We start from the raw sequence: 20,000 nt of genomic DNA on the forward strand, positions 1-20,000 counted from the left end.
TTTTTATTCTGTCTTGTTTCAATAGTTTGCCATCACTCCTATGAAGTCATATTCTTTTCTGTATAATATTATGTTTTTTATAACAATGTGAAATTAGAACTTCATATAAACCCAGTGGGTTTTCTTCCTCTTCCTGTACTGAATGTAATTTGTTATCGTTATGTTTGTGTATTTTAAATTGTGCAAATAAACTTAAACTAAACTAGACTCAAGGCCCATCATAATATTTGATTTAACAGCTTAAAAATGAGATCACTAGGTTAATGTGCAACTGTCCAGTTACTAAACATAGCACAGTTGCTTTCAGTAAATAGTACTGAAGTAAAAGGATTAGGATTACATGCCATCTAGTGACAGGGTTTACAACTGGTTCTGGGTTAGCTGAAATGGGTTTATCATTGCAGATGCAGTATGTTCTAGAATAATCTGGCACTGATGTGAAACATGCAGATGTGACAAAACAAAACAAACGTTTTATAAAAGAGCAGGCCAGAGTGCAGATGGAGACAGTAAGCAATGCAGCAGCACAGCACTGCAATACATGCTAAATTACAGTTACAATATCATTAAATAACATTTCACCCTGGACAAGTTTGTCTAAATATAACGTAAACATTAATGTAGTCACGTGAAGTCTGCTACGGTTGACTGCAGTGATGATATAACAGGTTGAAAGCCATGTTGAGGCTGCGAGACCCGGTTCCGTAAGGTGCAACGCGAGTATTCCATTAACAAACATGGCGTTATAACATTTAATGTAGCCTAACTTGCCATTTCGAATGTATGTGTATAATTAGTGTCGGTTGTACACTGATTATCAGCCACTCTTCAATTCGGCTTATGTCTGAAGCCATTTGTTAAATTAAAAAGACAAGTATTATGACTTCTTCACGGTGCTCACAGCATATTTGATAGAATTATACCAACGTTAGGTGGTTTGAAAAATAAGCTAACAGATGCTCAAAGTTCTCATTTGAATTAAGTTAAATACGCTGTAACGTTGTTAGATAGAGCTGAATAATGTGCGACTGCTCCTGGTATGTAACGTTGAAGTACCATCAGTGTTTATTTGTAATGGAGTTTGGTGTGACGGTCTCAGAACTTGTCAGTTAACGTTACTGCTAGCTAGCCCGTTGCACCTGCTAACCGTCACCTTTCACTGTTGTTGATGATGACTCCGCCGGACTCCGAGTTGTTCTGGTTCAGAGTCATGTCAACGGGCCTCCGGACTCTCCAACAACGACAAGGATTAACGGGCGTGTTCCTCTATCACGAAACGTATCTACGGGCCTGGGTCGCTTTCTCTCCCCTCTGCGTTGATAACGGTTGTTGTGAAATTGCTGCTCGGTTGGGTTCTGGTGTTGCACCTGCTCTTCCTCCGTACGTGTGAAACGCCCACCGCGTGACGTCATACGTTCTTCAAAAGGATACGTGTTTTTTTTTTTCTTCAATTTTAACTTTATTAGTATCACAAAAAAACTTTGCAAAACAAGTGCAGAAACAAACACACAGTAAACAGTGTACCAGGAGTTAAGGGGTGATTACATTCAATCATTAAAATTAATAAATAAGATTCAGCAGTTTAAGCAATTATATATTTTACATATATCAAGAGTCTTTAAGGTTTTGGGGGTCGTAGAGTAATGAATATGTTGTATGTATTGTTGCATTTCATTTACAAATCACATTTAAATAAAAGGTTTTCTGATATAGAATTTACTTCTCATCAGCCATTTTTATTTCCTTTTCCTTCCTTTACTACTATTACCACTACTACTACTACTACTGCTACGACGACGACAACTACTACTACTACTACTACTACTACTACTACTACTACTACTGCTACTACTACTACTGCTACTACTGCTACTGCTACGACGACGACAACTACTACTACTACTACTACTACTACTACTACTGCTACTGCTACTACTGCTACGACGACTACTGCTACTACTACTACTGCTACTACTACTACTACTACTACTACTGCTACTACTGCTACGACGACTACTACTACTACTGCTACTGCTACGACGACGACAACTACTACTACTACTACTACTACTACTACTACTACTACTGCTACTACTACTACTGCTACTACTACTACTGCTACTACTACTGCTACTACTACTACTGCTACTACTACTACTGCTACTACTGCTACGACGACTACTGCTACTACTACTACTGCTACTACTACTACTACTACTACTACTACTACTACTGCTACTACTGCTACGACGACTACTACTACTACTGCTACGACGACTACTGCTACTACTACTACTGCTACTACTACTACTGCTACTACTGCTACGACGACTACTGCTACTACTACTACTACTACTACTACTACTACTACTACTGCTACTACTGCTACGACGACTACTACTACTACTGCTACGACGACTACTGCTACTACTACTACTGCTACTACTACTACTGCTACTACTGCTACGACGACAACTACTACTACTACTACTACTACTGCTACTACTACTACTGCTACTACTACTACTACTACTACTACTGCTACTACTACTGCTACTACTACTACTACTGCTACTACTACTACTGCTACTACTGCTACGACGACTACTGCTACTACTACTACTGCTACTACTACTACTACTACTACTACTACTGCTACTACTGCTACGACGACTACTACTACTATTGCTACGACGACTACTGCTACTACTACTACTGCTACTACTACTACTGCTACTACTACTACTGCTACTACTACTACTACTGCTACTACTGCTACGACGACTACTGCTACTACTACTACTGCTACTACTACTACTACTACTACTACTACTGCTACTACTGCTACGACGACTACTACTACTACTGCTACGACGACGACTACTGCTACTACTACTGCTACTAATGTTAATAATAATAATATTAGTAATAATAATATTAGTAAATAATACTGATAATAGAAAATGTCCACATTCATAAGAGGAATAATTGACTACAACGGCAGTGAAAGTATTGTGTAATGTGCCCTCTATGTTGTTAATTAACAGGAAACAAAAAGAAGCTAATTGAGCTGTACATGAAATGTAAACATGTGAGAACAAATATATAATTTTAATGTGTATATGCATCTGTGTACGGTTCTTTGTATTTACCAAACATTTCTGTACTGTATGTGCGTAAATGCATTTATCGGATGGTGGCGGGAGGACAAGAAGCAGGTACAAACAAATACTTTAAATGCTTAGCCGGGGCAGTGTCCTTATATTGTTCTGACTTTAATGTGTGTGTCTCCAGTACGTGTCTCTTACAGTCAGAAACAGCTTCTCTCAGAATGAGTCGGTCGGGTTGCAAAAGTAGCTGCATTTCTTGTGTAAGAAGAAGCACATTCATGGTGTGGGTTGGCAAACAATAGTGGACTTTGTCACAGACACACACACACACACACACACACACACACACACACACACACACACACACACACACACACACACACACACGCACACACACGATTTTCCCACAGTTTGTGTAACATGTTTTACAAATCATTTGGTAAACAATAAAAATACTTAATATAGTATATAAAACGTTGCAACAATAAACTTTTAATAAATATTTTACTAATGTAATCAGAATAATATCGTCTCTTCTCAGCAATGATACAATATACACAAAATAACATAAATCATAGCATTACTAATAATAAACATTATTCAATATAATTATTTACTTATAGTAACATAACTATTTACGTTTAATGAACTATCTATTTACCATTTAATAATGATGGTTATGAAGTTAAAGAACATTCAGATCCAAAGGAAACTTTACCTTAATTAAAACTATAGATATTTCTGAAAGTTATTGGAAACATTTGCAACAACTTCTTGTTGTTTTGAGATATTTTAATGTGTAAATGTTAAATATATGTAGTAAAGTCTGCTGTAAATACACATTGGATCACTGGCAGTTTAATGGAGTAAATAAACAGAAGTAGGATTCGGTGAACACAGAACAGCTGCTGCCTCACGCTTCATGACTTCATTCATCCTGATGGGACGCAGTCATGAAACCTTTGCGTTCACATGCTCTGTTGCACAACATGCTCCAGATAAAGAAAGAGTCAGAAGTCACAGTTAGTGATGTTACCACCTTCTACAGGAAGTGATGACATCCGGCACACACAGCTTCCCTTTATCACACACACACACACACACACACACACACACACACACACACACACACACACACACACACACACACACACACACACACACACACACAGCACAGCAGGCAGGAGGCTGCTTGTTAAATATTAGCATCATCATGTCAAGTCAAAGTGACACGGGAGACAATCTGCTGCAAACACCCGAACAGGTATGGACTTTTATATGTGTGTATATATTGAAATGTCTAAAATAGGCAACATTTCTGCTTCTTATTATCAGGTACTAAGCAGTTTATATATATTTATATCGCTGTGTGAAGCTGTTCAATCAATCAGTGTTATTATCATGTGTGTAGCACCTCCCCGACAGGTTAGTGCCGTTTATAGAGCTTCACAGATGACAAGCAAGTGAAAACAGAAACTAACAACGTAACAAATGTATAATTTTATAAGCAATCCACGCAAGACAATACAATTATAAAGAAGTAATAAATATAATTAAATGCTGTAATAAACTAGGAAAACTGCATGAAACAATAAACAAAAACTAGATTAATAAAACAATTGAAATACAATTAAATAAATATATATATATTGTATTAATACAATAAAAGAAGTTAAAATATATATTTATAAACCATCTTAATTAAAGACATGGCTAAATACGTAGGTTTAAAGATTTGGAAACTTCCAGCCGTGACGATATTTAGATATATGAATATATTAAAACACTTTTGTTCTGAAGGTGTTTTGTGTTTCTTGAGGTTTTGTTTTCATCATTTCTTCTGCACAGCTTGTCAGATAAGGAATAAAAATGTTTAAAATCTTATCCAAACACGAGTCACGTTGTCCAAAATGTCTTTTTTAGACTCCGCCGTGACGGTGATTCAGAACAGTTTTTAGATGTTTGCTTTAATCAGGTGACGCAGAATGAAAACACATTTGTCACGGGAGACATTTTGAAGGGACTTTACAGACTGACTAACTTCAGGTTTTTTCCTTTAGTATGAATTTGCATAAAGTATTAGTTATGTGTATCTGTGAATGCAAACCTGACACACTTTGCATTGTTGTGGAGATTCTTATTCACAGGACATCTCACAGGACGAGGTCATTGGCACGTTTTCTTGTGTTTTTTAACGGCGTCCCTGATGCCGATCTAAAGTAATAAAAGTTTAGATTATATCGTGATGTAACTGAACTCTCATTTATGCAACAGCAGCCAAAATACAACTTGTTTTCTGCTCCAGAGGGGAAGGTCAGGCAACTTTAACTCGGATGTTTCTGCGTTTATTGCAACTGTCTGAAGTCATTTGGAGGAGAATCTATGGAAATGTTATGTTTTGCTACTATATGCAAACATTATGCAAACATTATGGAATAATAGTGCGTGTGACACAGGTACAGGTGTATTTGCATACTTGTTTTCAGGATGAGCTAGTTATTCCCTGGTTTGATATTGAGTGTGTTGTTTCCTCTAAGTCACTGTTAGTATCAGTAAGACAGGAAGTCCCTCACAGAGGCCTTATCAGGAAGAGGCTATTTAGTTTCGCAACTGGAGGTCTCTTTGCACATTTAATACAAACGGTCGCTGATGAGATGAGGTCATCTTTAAACGACCTGCTTCACTCAACTATGTACTTGGACATCATGATTCGACTGCAGTGTTTAAACATATGCACCTTTATCTTCTGCTTTCCAGGAACATGGCTCAACAGGACTCACACAGGTAAAACACGGCATTTCTTTCTGCCTTAAACTAGATTTGGGCTCAGTGACTGCAAATATCTAACAGAAAGCAAACTGGGAGTTTGAAAGACATGGGCCTTCACCAGGCAGGAAGGGTTTAGGTGATTAAAGGTCTAAAGAATGTCCCATGAAACCTGCATGTCAGTTACGTCTGGAGGGAAATGTATTTCCCCTGGATAGGTACAAGTTACAGTGCATTACTTTTTGTAATGCTCTCTATGAGAACAAGCTGCACAAACACGTTTCTAATCATAGTCGAAAACACACATTCGGCTACTATGGCGAAGGCATGACCCGCCCTGCTCCACCTCTGATTGGCTAACACTCGTGGCCTTCATTGATTGGGTTGGTTTAGGCTCAGGCATGACAAGTGTAATTAATTAGGGTAAGAATATCATCAGTCATTCTGCAAAATGTTTCAAGAATAGTGAAAATACACTCACACTACAGCGAGGTTTGGAAAATAGTCCACAGTGATTTGTGCTAAATGGTCCTTTAAAATGTGTTTTTGTCGTGGCTGACTTTTGTCTTTTTCTTCTCAGCTGTCACCTGGACATGTTCGTAAACTGGGGTTGACGAGGAAAATGCGAGAAAGGAGGGTACGTTACACTCAGTGACCTTCAAATACCTCAAGTTTAACCTGGATATCTTAAGTCGAGACTCTACAGACAAACACATTTTTGTTAATGAACTGGTTTACACAACTCGTCTTCTTCAGACGAGAGGAAGCATGAGAACATGAGAGTGTGTGTTTGTAACTGTGTGTGTAGATGTAAATTCTCCACAGCTACATTACATAACGCCTCATGTACATATTAAACACTTGTAATATAAACTTGTGTTGATGTGAGTCATGAAGTGGGGAAGCTTCATGCTGATATTTATAAGTTAAAATCTCTACCCAGTTCACCCGTAGTGTTCTTGTCCTTCAGGATTTGAAGGAAGATGAAAACCCAGAAGAGAAAGCACAGAAGCACAAGGAGCGTGAGGTATCACCACTCATGTGCTTTCACATTATTCACATCATTTTAGGTTTTTCCCCCAATAAAGCTCTCACTCTGTTTCTCCTGTTTAAAGCTGACGCCTCTGTATAAAGAGCTGTTGTACACCATCGCCCACAAGATGGGTAAACCGTCATCCACCGAGGTGTTCACAGATGGCCAGCTTCACCAGTACATCAAGGAGGTAAACGCCTTGGATTCACACATACCTCCACTGCTGTGTTTGTGTATAACTGATTGTTTGTGTCGTATGTTCCAGGCTTTCACAATGACAGAGTCGGAGCACAACAGCCTGACAGAGAAAGCACAAAGCACAGAGGTGAGAAACGAAGTCAGCATCTTTTTTCCAATTAATGCGCCTTCAGAGACCCCTCATATCTATTTATAGCATTCCTAACTTTCCACCACCTTCTATTCACCAGAGGAAGAAATGATATCCTGTGCATGTTTGAGTAGCAACAAATGTAAATACCTATAAATATACCTTCCAGCCGCCAGTATACTGCCTCATGGCCACCGTGAAGGAAGCCAAGGGAATCCTGGGAAAAGACGTCAGTGGTAAGGTTGAATCCTCATGACTTATTCACCACAATTATCTCAACACCTACTCAGTAAATGGCACAAAATCTGGTGCAGACATTCATGTTTTTCTGTGGTGACCTGCTGATTTTTTGGCTGCAAATAGTCCCTTTTCTTAACACTTTTCCTTGACCTCGATTGAAAACATCCATGAAGTCATATATATATATATATATATATATATATATATATATGATGTATGGCATGTATAACAACCAAAAAACCAATAGCAATAAGACTTTTTTAAAGCTCGTCAAATTAACAACAGTTCAACGCTATGGTTGGCCACATGGGGGCCGGGGCACATATACCAACAACACATTGTGGCTCATAGATCTTCAACAGCCGGTCCTACACATCCAACATGTCATTAGCAAAGATAAATCAACCAGTTTTTGAAAATAAACTTAAAAACCATTTAATTTACACAGCATTGCATCTATACAAACGTCAAGTAGTGGCTACGCATTAAAAGTAGCATTAAAATGTATGTTTATACACGTTATTGCCGGTCCAGTTTAATATACTTTTATACATATGTAGTTAGTAGGAGGTCCCAGCTCCGTCGGGTCCTTGGCCTGAAAGACTTTAACTTTTCTTTTATTATTTGGCTCCTACAGCTTTAATTAGACCAACATTTATATGTCACCTGTAATGATATTTCCATCAGCTTCAACCAAACTTTGTGTTCAGTGCTAATTAGCAAATGTTAGCAAGCAAAAGCTAAAAGTGTGAACACAGTAAACAAATGATACCTGCTAAACATCATAATGTTAGCATTGTCATTGCGGACATTTTGACATGCCAAAATGAGCATTTAGCACATTAAAGAAGATTGATTCTTAAGATTACAATTTAAAAGTGAGTCCTGAAATGTGAGTACTTGAGGTGTTTCGGTATCTTGGTTGAATTCTACTGATGCGTTTCAGTTCTCATGTGGACATTTGATCCTTTCACTTCCTGTGTGCTGTGGTCGTTGTGGAGTAATCTCTTGCTATCTCTTCATATTGAAATACTGTCATGTAGCAAGTCAACGCACTATTTGAGTTGAGTTTACTGCAGATCTCTTGTGTGTTGACCAGGTTTCAGTGACCCGTACTGCTTGCTGACCATAATGGAGGACGAGGAGGAGAGTCGAACGCGCCGGTCCAGAGCCAAGCCCTGTAAATCTATTGTAAAGGACGCTGTATCCGATGATAAGATCTACCAATCAGACATAAAGAAGAAAACTCTGAACCCCATCTGGAACCAAACCTTCATACTGTGAGTGTAAATGTGTGTATTTATCTCAGGTTGTAGTTTGTTTTTCTGATCTTTTTTACTTTTTGGTTTAGAGAGTTCGGAGATGTTGCCGGTGCCAGCTTCCACCTCGAGATGTGGTGAGGAAAACATCCAGAGCTTCACTTCACAGACACAAAACGACGGCAAAAAGTTACAAAACAACTTCAAAGAGACACAAAATGACTTCAAAGAGACACAAAACGACTACGAAGAGACACAAAAATATAAAGACACATAACACAACTTCAAAGAGACACAAGACGACTACAAAGAGACACAACACTACAAATAGACACAAATAAACTACAAAGAGACACGAAACGACTACGAAGAGACACAAAAATATAAAGACACATAACACAACTTCAAAGAGACACAAATAAACTACAAAGAGACACGAAACGACTACGAAGAGACACAAAAATATAAAGACACATAATACAACTTCAAAGACACACAAAAAGACTACAAAGAGACACAAGACGACTACAAACATCCGAAGCTTCACTTCTGCTTTAAAAGTCTTCCTCTTCATTCCAGTCACTTTGCTGTTTTCTGCTTCAGGGATAAGGACGAAGAGGTTTCCCTCACTCAGAAACTAGAAGAGATAAAAACCAACTTTAATAGTTTAAGAAGGTATTAAACTCTCTCTGCGACTCAAACACTAACAGATGACCAAGCAAAGGTGTAAACTTTTATACTTTTACCTGTTTAGGATGATCAAGGAGGCCAAAAAGGAGAAAGGCACAGATGACTTTTTGGGGAACGTGGTCCTAAAACTACAGGTAGTAAATGTTCTTATTTTTAAATATCTGATATTTTAATCTTCACCGTCTCCCCAGTCTCATACTCGGTGTATTTGTATCATCTCACTGTAGGATCTTCACTGTACTGAAGACAACTGGTACAACCTGGAGCCCAGGACAGAGACGTATCCGGATCGCGGCCAGTGCCACTTGAACCTCAAGTTCATCCATAAAGCGGTACAAAGAGCTTTTTCAGCCCTTAACACTTTGGCATAGATGGATTTCTGAAAGGTCCTACAGGGCACAGGGCCAGGGGCCCAAAGTGTCAGGAGCTCCTTTCACCTGCAAAATGTCAATAAAAGAGAAACGTACCAACCAGGAAGAGACTGGAAATGACTACAAAGAAACACAAAAACTACAAAGAGACACAAAGTGACTACAGCCCAGGGGCCCATTGTCTTGTAATCCACCCATGCACTTTGTTGGTTTTATGCACGTACAGTATATTTATTTGTGACTGCATGAAAACGCCTGTAAATTAAGAAATGTGCACCAATGAAAACCCAGCGCTGCTCTTTCATGATGTGTGTTTTGTGACCGACAGAGAGACGGGACGCTGAGCGCCGGTCGCAGCGCTTACATCAACTACTGTGGGATCCTGCAGCAGTTTGTTCAGGCTTACATCTCCAAACAACAAGTAAAAGACACATTATTTCTTATCAAAAAACAATTCAAATCACATACTTTCTCTCTTCTTAACTCTTTTTGTCCCTCTCAGGGATCCGCTCCGTGGAAAGGGTCTCTGTGTGGCGAGGCTCAGACAATGCTGGAACTCTACGCTACGCAGAATGACCTCTCACCTTTTCTCCAGGACCTGGCGTAAGCACCATGTTACAGGAATACTTCACCCACAAAGTGACCATTTGTATATCAATTACTCTGTGTGTGTGTGTGTGTGTGTGTGTGTGTGTGTGTGCTATATATTTAGTAGTGTTATGGCTCAGGGGAGTTTTGCATGAAGTCAAGCATAAACTATTATTTCATATAGTCTCGCCAATGTTTATCCAGAAATATTTGTATTCATATCATGACAGTGGTTTGTGTGCATGACACGTTGTCTTTCTGTTGCATTTCTCAGTAAGTGTGTGTGTGTGTGTGTGTGTGTGTGTGTGTGTGTGTGTGTGTGTGTGTGTGTGTGTGTGTGTGTGTGTGTGTGTGTGCATCAACAGGAAGTGGGTGGCTTACAGCAAACTGTATCAGAGTTTAGAGGTGGACTCGTCTGTGCTGCTGCAGCAGCTCACCAGTATAGAGTACCACTGGCACCAGCAGGAGCTGCCACACCAGCAGGTATAACTGACCTGAACAATGTGCAGTTACTCATTACTTTATACAAAGACACAAAGCAACTACAAAAAGGGGCAAAACATTTACACATTACTTTATTTTTACTTCCAGTTTACTTTATATTTCTGCTTGTTCAGAGGCAAATATTGTACTTTGTAACTAAAGTGACTTTGCAGATGAAGACTTTACGCACAACACGTTTGACAGTGCGTTCACGTAATATTCGTCCTGGTTCGTTAACAAATGTTAAAAAGAAACCAGGAGTTATTATCTAAGTGCACGAGAGGGTTGAGAAAGGTGTTGCTCTCTGTTCACAGAAACAGGAACTTGGCGACTCTCTTCACGGTTTCCTGAAGTACGGATTGTGTCTGGTGGCCAAATACAGAGACCTCTTCCCCCCCACTCCCAGTGCTACTCCGAAACTGCACACACTGCTCAGGTGCACAACGTTTATATATCTGCTGTTATTTATACATCTGAGTTGTTGAGTCTGATATAATATTTTTATGAATATAAGCCTGATTTTTATTTTATTTTATTTTTGACTTGTACTTTAAACAAGCCAAAGGGAACCATAGACAGTGTTCTGTTGTGTGTAGAGGACTGTAGGTGCTGCGCTGCCTGGGAGCCGAGGAGAGGGATAGACAGACAGACTTTCTTATTTCAGTTTAGTTCAGAGAGAGAGAGAGAGAGAGAGAGAGAGAGAGAGAGAGAGAGAGAGAGAGAGAGAGAGAGATCGAGAACTAGAGTGAAAGAGAGAGAGAGAGAACTAGAGTGAGCGAGAGAGATCGAGAACTAGAGTGAGCGAGAGAGATCGAGAACTAGAGTGAGTGAGAGAGAGAGAGAACTAGAGTAAACGAGAGAGATCGAGAATTAGAGTGAGTGAGAGAGAGAGAGAACTAGAGTAAACGAGAGAGATCAAGAACTAGAGTGAGCGAGAGACATCGAGAACTAGAGTGAGTGAGAGAGAGAGAGAACTAGAGTAAACGAGAGAGATCGAGAACTAGAGTGAGAGAGAGATCGAGAACTAGAGTGAGTGAGAGAGAGAGAGAACTAGAGTAAACAAGAGAGATCGAGAACTAGAGTGAGTGAGAGAGAGAGAGAACTAGAGTGAGCGAGAGAGATCGAGAACTAGAGTGAGTGAGAGAGAGAGAGAACTAGAGTAAACGAGAGAGATCGAGAACTAGAGTGAGTGAGAGAGAGAGAGAACTAGAGTAAACGAGAGAGATCGAGAACTAGAGTGAGAGAGAGATCGAGAACTAGAAAGAGCGAGATTTTGACAGAAAATTGTCCATAAAGCGAGAGAGAGCAAGAGAGAGAGAGTGAGTGAGAGAGAGTGAGCGAGCAAGAAAGGGAGAGTGAGTGAGAGTTAGGGAGAGAGTGAGGGAGAGATCTTGACAGAAAATCCTCCTTAAAATGAGAGTGAGAACGAGAGAGAGAGAGAGTGATAAGCGAGCGAGAGAGAGAAAGAGAGAGAGAGAGAGAGAGAGAGAGAGAGAGAGAGAAAGAGAGAGAGAGAGAGTGAGCGAGCAAGAGAGGGAGAGTGAGTGAGAGTTAGGGAGAGAGTGAGGGAGAGATCTTGACAGAAAATCCACCATGAAACGAGAGAGAGCAAGAGAGAGAGAGAGAGAGAGAGAGAGAGAGAGAGAGAGAGAGAGAGAGAGAGAGAGAGAGATCGAGAACTAGAGAGAAAGTGAGTGAGAGAGAACAAGTGAGATAACGAGAAAGAGCGTTCAGATGGTGTACATGTTTGTGGTTAAACACATAAAATTAAGATTCAGTAATGTGGTGGTTTTGTTTCAGGATCTTGGTCCAGATCTGTAAGACGAAGGCGTTTCAGAAACTGAACCCAGCTCAGTTTGAGTTACATGATGAGGTCAGCGATGCCATACAGGTCAGTAATCATACTGTTATTACCAACAGTACGTATATAATAAGTCTTTAATTACTCATAATAGGACTTTCATATCAGACAGGTACACAGGAGTGGTTTACCATCCAGAAGGGTTTGCATCAGCCGATGACGAAGGTAAACTCAAACACTTTGTTGTGGAATTGAGGGTGATATGGTTTCTCCATTTTATTTAACAGTACTGAAGTCCTGTTGTTTTAACAGGACCTGTCAGAGACCGTGAGCGCCCTCTCCAGATTAATTGTGGAGGTGCAGGAAGACATAAAACACAACAAGGACGCCTGGAACAGAGTATTTGCCAGGTAAAGTGGGACAATTAGACTACTGGAAGTACTAACGTTGACTGTCCTGCATTAAAGGGAAACTTTGGCATGATTTGTGTCTAAGGGATTAATATGGACAACAATGTTTGGCTGGATAAATCACATCAGGAAAGATAATGTGAAAAATGTTGACTACCGTCTGTATTTTTTACGAAATAAGGTGCCTGGGGGACACCGGGAGAGGCGGGATCCCGCTTCTCTATACGTAAAGTAATAAAAACACACAAAAAAAGAGGGAAATAAATCAAAGCTGCTCCCAAATGTTGTTTTCTTTCAACAGGTAGAAGCAAACTAAATTGCATTAGGATTCTTTTTAACTCTTGTCATCATTGATGTGTTTTTCCTCACCATTGTAGTGCCGTGCAGGTGGATGTGTTCACTGTCGTCTATAAAAGGTTTGACTCCCTGGTAAGAGTCCCTTCAACCTCCACTTTTCTTACCAAACTTCTTTATAACGATTCAGTTTCATTTCATCTCATCTGTCCTCTCTTTCATAGCTTGCAGAGGAAATGAAGGAGACCTTATCCCTGATTGAGGGTCAGATGGAGCAGGGTCTAGCGAACAGCCTGTTCCCGGTTTACCTGAGCCTGCAGGCCATCCACCAAGACAAGGCTTTCTTACAGAAAAGGTCAGATTTCACAACAATCATGCAGCTGTTAGCCCCTTGCATTGACCCCACGTCATGTTCCAAACGTGTTACTTTTATCTGCTTTTAAAGTGGATGTTTAGTAAAACTACATAAAGATTGGATGTTGTTACAATATTTTTTTATTTGATTTGATGTTATTGAATTACAATTAAACTGTCAGTGTTTAGGTCGGTTTACATTCCTGCTACTAAAAACTTGGAGTGGCAGAAGCTTAAATAGCTTCTAACTTTTAGCTAAATATTTTCCACTGTTTATCCATTTAGCTAATTATCTTAGCTGTTTAACCATTACTGTTAGCTAATTGTCTTAGCTGTTTAACCATTACTGTTAGCTAATTATCTTAGCTGTTTAACCATTACTGTTAGCTAATTGTCTTAGCTGTTTAACCATTACTGTTAGCTAATTATCTTAGCTGTTTAACCATTACTGTTAGCTAATTGTCTTAGCTGTTTAACCATTACTGTTAGCTAATTATCTTAGCTGTTTAACCATTACTGTTAGCTAATTGTCTTAGCTGTTTAACCATTACTGTTAGCTAATTATCTTAGCTGTTTAACCATTACTGTTAGCTAATTATCTTAGCTGTTTAACCATTACTGTTAGCTAATTATCTTAGCGGTTTAACCATTACTGTTAGCTAATTATCTTAGCTGTTTAACGATTACTGTTAGCTAATTGTCTTAGCTGTTTAACCATTACTGTTAGCTAATTATCTTAGCTGTTTAACCATTACTGTTAGCTAATTATCTTAGCTGTTTAACCATTACTGTTAGCTAATTATCTTAGCTGTTTAACGATTACTGTTAGCTAATTATCTTAGCGGTTTAACCATTACTGTTAGCTAATTATCTTAGCGGTTTAACCATTACTGTTAGCTAATTATCTTAGCGGTTTAACCATTACTGTTAGCTAATTATCTTAGCTGTTTAACGATTACTGTTAGCTAATTGTCTTAGCTGTTTAACCATTACTGTTAGCTAATTGTCTTAGCTGTTTAACCATTACTGTTAGCTAATTATCTTAGCTGTTTAACCATTACTGGTAGCTAATTATCTTAGCTGTTTATTCATTAGGCTACTATTAGCTTCATCTTTTTATCCATTGCCTTCAGAAAATAATTTCAACTGTTTACTTTCAGCAAATTATTTTCCACTATTTGATTTAGAAAATGATCGTACCTGATTATCCAACACTTTAAGCTAATGCTAACTATTTGAATGGTTCATCTATTAGGCTATATTTAGCTAACTGCTTACTTTAAGCTAATGCTAATTATTTCAACAGTTTATCCTTTAGCATATTTTTCCGCTGTTTATCTATCTATCTATTATATGCTTATTCTCTTTCACTGTATACTTTTAGCTAGTTATCTTACCTGTTAATCCATTAGGCTACATTTAGCCAACGCTAATTACTTCACCTCTTTGTCCCTTACCTTTTGTTAAATATTTTCCACTGTTTATCCATTTAGCTAATTATCTTACCTGTTCATTCATTAGGATACTTTTAGCTAACTATTTCAGCTGCTTACTTTAAGCTAATGCTAATTATTTCAACAGCTTATACATTTAGCCTATTTCACCTCTTTGTCCCTTACCTTTAGCTAATAATCTTCCATGTTTATTTGTTATTTTTAGCTAATTATATTACAAAGTTTACTGTTAGCTAATTCACCTGTTCACCACACCAGTTTCCATTATTTGATCTACTCCACAATATTTGCACGTACCTATAATCCTAGTGGGGAATCATTGCTACAAGATACAAGAAACTACAAATACAGTCGGAGTTCTCACTTATTTAAATGACCTGTTTCAGGGGATTACTTGAGTTGACAAACTTTCAAGAGGGCTTCAGAGAGGCTCTGCCTTACTGGTTGAACCATGCGTTCAGCACCACTCGGGATCGGTTGGAGAGGGCTGTGCAGGTAGACCAGGTAACATTTTTGATGCTTTAATACTATAATAAACATTATTTCATCCACTGGCAGGGATTTTCATGATACGTTTTAACTCTCCTCGCAGCTCCAGCCCCTGCAGTCTGGTGCCGTGCCCATAAAACACAGCTCGTCTGCAGTGGACCTGGTGGCATTAATCCAACCTATCTGCCAGCTGTGGGAGAAGCTGTCCTGGCCCGACCCCGAGGAGGCCTTCATGCTGATGGTCAAACTCACTGAGGTACAGTATTCTGCTCTGAAGGGGAGACACCACGGGTGAATAGGGTAAAATATACTAGTAATAGATATCCCCAGATCATCATTTACATTAAGACTATTATTTTTTGTATTACAAGTTTCCTGAAATGTTTTTTTGTATATGTAAATGAGGCATTATCTTATTACATTTGTGCTGATGTGCTACATGTCCAGATATAAAGAGAAGTCTGGATGAAGCAGGTTCAAAGTGTTTCATGTTGTTCACATGTCAAAGGTTTGTACAGTTTCTGGATCTGTCTTTGTATCACTCCATAAATCACTAAATCCTGTCAACACACAGAACTCTGTGCATCTCCTGCATGTAGTTAGTGTAGCGTGTATAACATGAGCTGTGAGTGACATGTGAACAAAGCCCTCTGCACAAAGCTTCAGAATATAGAGAGGAATGAAAGTGGAAAGTTTGGTGTATGTAAGTGCTGCTGAAGTGGAGACTTCTGCTGAAGAGTGTGAGAAAAAGCTCCTTTAGAGAAAAGCTCCTTTAAAGATATGTATTGTAACATTCATACATGTTGTACACACTACAGGTGAACAGAGTCATACATGTTGTACACACTACAGGTGAACAGGGTCAAACATGTTGTACACACTACAGGTGAACAGAGTCATACATGTTGTACACACTACAGGTGAACAGAGTCATACATGTTGTACACACTACAGGTGAACAGGGTCATACATGTTGTACACACTACAGGTGAACAGAGTCATACATGTTGTACACACTACAGGTGAACAGGGTCATACATGTTGTACACACTACAGGTGAACAGAGTCATACATGTTGTACACACTACAGGTGAACAGAGTCATACATGTTGTACACACTACAGGTGAACAGAGTCATACATGTTGTACACACTACAGGTGAACAGGGTCAAACATGTTGTACACACTACAGGTGAACAGAGTCATACATGTTGTACACACTACAGGTGAACAGAGTCATACATGTTGTACACACTACAGGTGAACAGGGTCATACATGTTGTACACACTACAGGTGAACAGGGTCATACATGTTGTACACACTACAGGTGAACAGAGTGAAGACGAGTTATGGAAGCAAAACAGACTATAAATGGACTTGATAAACAATGTGTTTGCCTTTTCTTTCTGTGTGTTTTCAGGATGTGTGTAAGATTGTGGTGAACTACTGTAATTTACTGAAGGAGAGGGTCCGGGTTCTTTCGGAGAACTCCGACCACGGCAGGGCCATCAACATGGTAAAGGCAGGCAAGGGGGGGAAATAAATAACATTTCTAATGCTACATATCACACATCTCAAAATCGTTCTCCTCTCTGTAGTTGTGTGTGGTGGTGAACGACCTGGAGCACCTACGGTCCGTGCTGACTCGACTTCCAAAACAGCTGAACTGGGCAGGACTTCGAGATCGGACCCAGAATGTGATCGGGGAATCCCAGTTTCACAACACTCTGCCCTCACAGCTGCAGCAAGCCCAGAGCGTCCTCGGACGAGAAATCCGCTCCGCTTTAGACACTCTCGGGAAAAAGGTGCGTCATCAGTAAATTCTTGAAACGACAACAACATTATAAAGTACAGAGAAACATTTAACACAACTTCTTTATCTCCTTCTCCAGCTAAACACGGACATTGAGACTCACGTCCGAAACATGTCGACCAGGCGGAGGATTCCCTCCAAGTCCACAGAGGATGTAGGTGACTTTTACAGCACAAATACAGACGTCTTTAATGTTCGTCTGATGTCCAACCTCTTCTCTTTCAGGCTGCAGACCCTCTGATGCGCTACCTGGAGCAAGAGCTGCAGTACATGAATGAAAACCTGGTTCAAGAGAACTTCAACAGGTGAGCTCTGATTAATCTACGTTGATTAAATCCAGTTTTTCACATTGCATCACCGCATGAAATTGTGTCACTACATGCACAAAATATTCTTTGTTTTGAACTTAGTCCAAAAAAGACAATATTCTTACAAAGCTGTATACGCAGCTAATAAAAATGATTATTCCTCGTTACATGCAGCCGTCAAAATATGACTTTTCCGAAGTTTTTCAGTATTGGCGAACTCAGCTTCGGTCTTTAATTCCTTCTACATCCTTCATGGGTGGAGTTGGGATATTTGCACATTTCCTAAAAGTCTTTCATAATGTTTAAAACTAGCTTCTTTTGCGAGAAGGCTTGATGGCAAAACGCCTCGGAATTAGTATTTTTAGGTCTAACATGACTATGCCATTATAATATTTCCATGTATCCTTATCCAAAGAGCATCTGGAACAAAACTCGTCTTGAGTCCAGGAAGCGCTTTTACCCAAACAACTGCCTTCCAAACTGTTTGAGTTGTTTTGTATAAGTGCAGAGCGAACTAAACAGGCAAGAAGCCGTGTGTTGCAAGATATAATTATTCTAAATACGCTGTATATATATATATCTACACACGTGTGCCCCTAAACCACGAATAATATTGGCAAATATTGTAAATATCACGTCGTAATCGGAAAAAAAACATTCGGATTAAGGCCTAATTCGGAATATCCTGGGTGGTGATGGCCTAGTGGTCTAGTGGTACGCCTTCCAAACAGAACACCAGAAGGTCGTGAGTTTAATACCACCAGTGCCACCATTGTACCCCTTAGCAAGGCACTTAACCCCAAGTTGCTCCAGGGGACTGTCCCTGTAGTAAGTTCGCTGTAAGTCGCTAAATGACCTGTAATAATAATGTAATATGCTGTTTACTCGATGAGTATCAAATCCGGATATTGTCAAATTTGGAAAACTGGAATATTAGTGCGCATGTCCACATAGTTTCTTCTTCTTCCAGTCTCCTGAGTCCTTTGTGGATTAACTTGGTGAAGATCCTCTACCAGGTGGCGACTCAGCACCGACAGCAAGAAGGACTCATGGTGTTCTGCCAGAGACTGCTGTACACACTGCAGGTCGGTCCTCAGCCATCTGCTTATCTTTACTACCAGCGCAGAAGAAGGCTTTTGTAGTAAATTAGCGTGCGCTTCAGCCTTAGACAGTGTAAAAGAAGTGGAGGACTGTTTTTAGGCCTCGAGTTAGCCATTTTGGGTGTCACCATCTTGTTTTTTTGGAACCAGAAGTGTTAATGAGAGGACGAGGAAGGTGGAGTTTCTTTTTTAAGGTAAAGTTCCTTTACACACCGGGGCGTCAGTGAATTTGAGTTTTCTCTGGTAAACAGTTACGCAGTGGGCTTTTATTGTGAAAGGGAATAAGGAAAGAGCGGATCTGGTATGCGATGGCTTTGTCAAGGTAGAAAGGAGAAATAAAGTTTGCTGTCTTGCTTCGGACTACAGAGCCTCCTTGTTGTTGTTTTAAAATCGAGCAGCATAGCATCAATGTACATTTTATTTTGTTTTGTGTATTTTAGTGCCTGGAGCAGTGCTTCCTCGCTGAGGGAAATGGACTGCCTTTGAATACACTCCACTCTGATGAGTACAAGGTGAGTAACTAAAGGGCGCTGGGTATAAACACCCTCACTCCTCCCTCCCGCCAGGAGACTACGGAGCTGCCGACTCTCCTATCTCCTAGAGGCTGAGGGACCACATGACTCCACCAGTCACCAAAACAGGAAAATTAAACTTTTTTTGACCAATGAAATGAAACATAAATGGGACACTTGGTATTTACACCGGAAATGAACCTCATCCAGGGACCACAACAAGGGGGACCAAGGGGGGTAAACGCTCCTGGGTTCTGGACTAAACAACGCTGGTGTGAACGCACCCTGAATCAAACATTTTACTGTCTCCATTTCCTCAGACCAAAATGAAGAACACAAAATGTGTGTTCGTGAAAATGTTTTTTACTCACATTTCATCTCTCTCCTTTGTGTCCAAGGTTCTCAAAACTCACCTGACCCACAACTCTCTGAGCAGCTGGAAGCTCCTGGAGAAGTTCCTTGAAGGGAAAATATGGGAGCAGGTGAGACCGGTGCCTGCAAGAAATGCTTCTCAGACTACGGTTTGATAGTTGTTTAAATGTTCCCCCCGTTTCTCCTGTATGCACGACAGAAAGTGAACAATGGAGAGAAATATG

The 20,000-nt window shown here is 39.7% G+C and overlaps 2 protein-coding genes across 3 annotated transcripts in view; one reads left to right on the forward strand and one right to left on the reverse strand.

The window, feature by feature from the left end:
• Nucleotides 1–1,402, reverse strand: part of wbp2 (WW domain binding protein 2) — a 7,575-nt gene extending 6,173 nt beyond the window's left edge. Inside the window, exon 1 of the mRNA XM_029456939.1 lies at nucleotides 1,154–1,402. Coding sequence (XP_029312799.1) covers nucleotides 1,154–1,212 — 59 coding nt within the window. The 5' untranslated portion in view covers nucleotides 1,213–1,402. The remainder of the gene's footprint in view (nucleotides 1–1,153) is intronic.
• Nucleotides 1,403–4,253: 2,851 nt separating this feature from the next.
• The window catches only part of unc13d (unc-13 homolog D (C. elegans)), a 17,200-nt gene continuing 1,453 nt past the window's right edge, over nucleotides 4,254–20,000 (forward strand). The window contains exons 1-31 of one of the 2 annotated variants that reach the window (XM_029456922.1): nucleotides 4,254–4,374; nucleotides 5,868–5,894; nucleotides 6,457–6,513; nucleotides 6,847–6,903; nucleotides 6,992–7,099; nucleotides 7,175–7,234; nucleotides 7,407–7,473; nucleotides 8,577–8,757; nucleotides 8,829–8,873; nucleotides 9,340–9,411; nucleotides 9,491–9,560; nucleotides 9,654–9,758; nucleotides 10,126–10,218; nucleotides 10,300–10,400; nucleotides 10,751–10,868; nucleotides 11,183–11,304; nucleotides 12,669–12,759; nucleotides 12,838–12,894; nucleotides 12,982–13,079; nucleotides 13,457–13,508; nucleotides 13,598–13,728; nucleotides 15,568–15,685; nucleotides 15,774–15,926; nucleotides 17,092–17,187; nucleotides 17,270–17,476; nucleotides 17,564–17,638; nucleotides 17,710–17,789; nucleotides 18,763–18,877; nucleotides 19,333–19,404; nucleotides 19,803–19,886; nucleotides 19,976–20,000. The exon at nucleotides 19,976–20,000 is cut by the window's right edge and continues 96 nt beyond it. In XM_029456922.1, the coding sequence (XP_029312782.1) occupies nucleotides 4,324–4,374; nucleotides 5,868–5,894; nucleotides 6,457–6,513; nucleotides 6,847–6,903; nucleotides 6,992–7,099; nucleotides 7,175–7,234; nucleotides 7,407–7,473; nucleotides 8,577–8,757; nucleotides 8,829–8,873; nucleotides 9,340–9,411; nucleotides 9,491–9,560; nucleotides 9,654–9,758; nucleotides 10,126–10,218; nucleotides 10,300–10,400; nucleotides 10,751–10,868; nucleotides 11,183–11,304; nucleotides 12,669–12,759; nucleotides 12,838–12,894; nucleotides 12,982–13,079; nucleotides 13,457–13,508; nucleotides 13,598–13,728; nucleotides 15,568–15,685; nucleotides 15,774–15,926; nucleotides 17,092–17,187; nucleotides 17,270–17,476; nucleotides 17,564–17,638; nucleotides 17,710–17,789; nucleotides 18,763–18,877; nucleotides 19,333–19,404; nucleotides 19,803–19,886; nucleotides 19,976–20,000 (2,788 nt within the window). In that variant the 5' untranslated portion in view covers nucleotides 4,254–4,323. Of the gene's footprint in view, nucleotides 4,375–5,867; nucleotides 5,895–6,456; nucleotides 6,514–6,846; nucleotides 6,904–6,991; nucleotides 7,100–7,174; nucleotides 7,235–7,406; nucleotides 7,474–8,576; nucleotides 8,758–8,828; nucleotides 8,874–9,339; nucleotides 9,412–9,490; nucleotides 9,561–9,653; nucleotides 9,759–10,125; nucleotides 10,219–10,299; nucleotides 10,401–10,750; nucleotides 10,869–11,182; nucleotides 11,305–12,668; nucleotides 12,760–12,837; nucleotides 12,895–12,981; nucleotides 13,080–13,456; nucleotides 13,509–13,597; nucleotides 13,729–15,567; nucleotides 15,686–15,773; nucleotides 15,927–17,091; nucleotides 17,188–17,269; nucleotides 17,477–17,563; nucleotides 17,639–17,709; nucleotides 17,790–18,762; nucleotides 18,878–19,332; nucleotides 19,405–19,802; nucleotides 19,887–19,975 lie in introns of those variants that run through there. The other variant, XM_029456923.1, reaches the window with a different exon arrangement.

Source organism: Cottoperca gobio, chromosome 19 (genome assembly GCF_900634415.1).
Source record: "Cottoperca gobio chromosome 19, fCotGob3.1, whole genome shotgun sequence".
Taxonomy (NCBI): domain Eukaryota; kingdom Metazoa; phylum Chordata; class Actinopteri; order Perciformes; family Bovichtidae; genus Cottoperca; species Cottoperca gobio.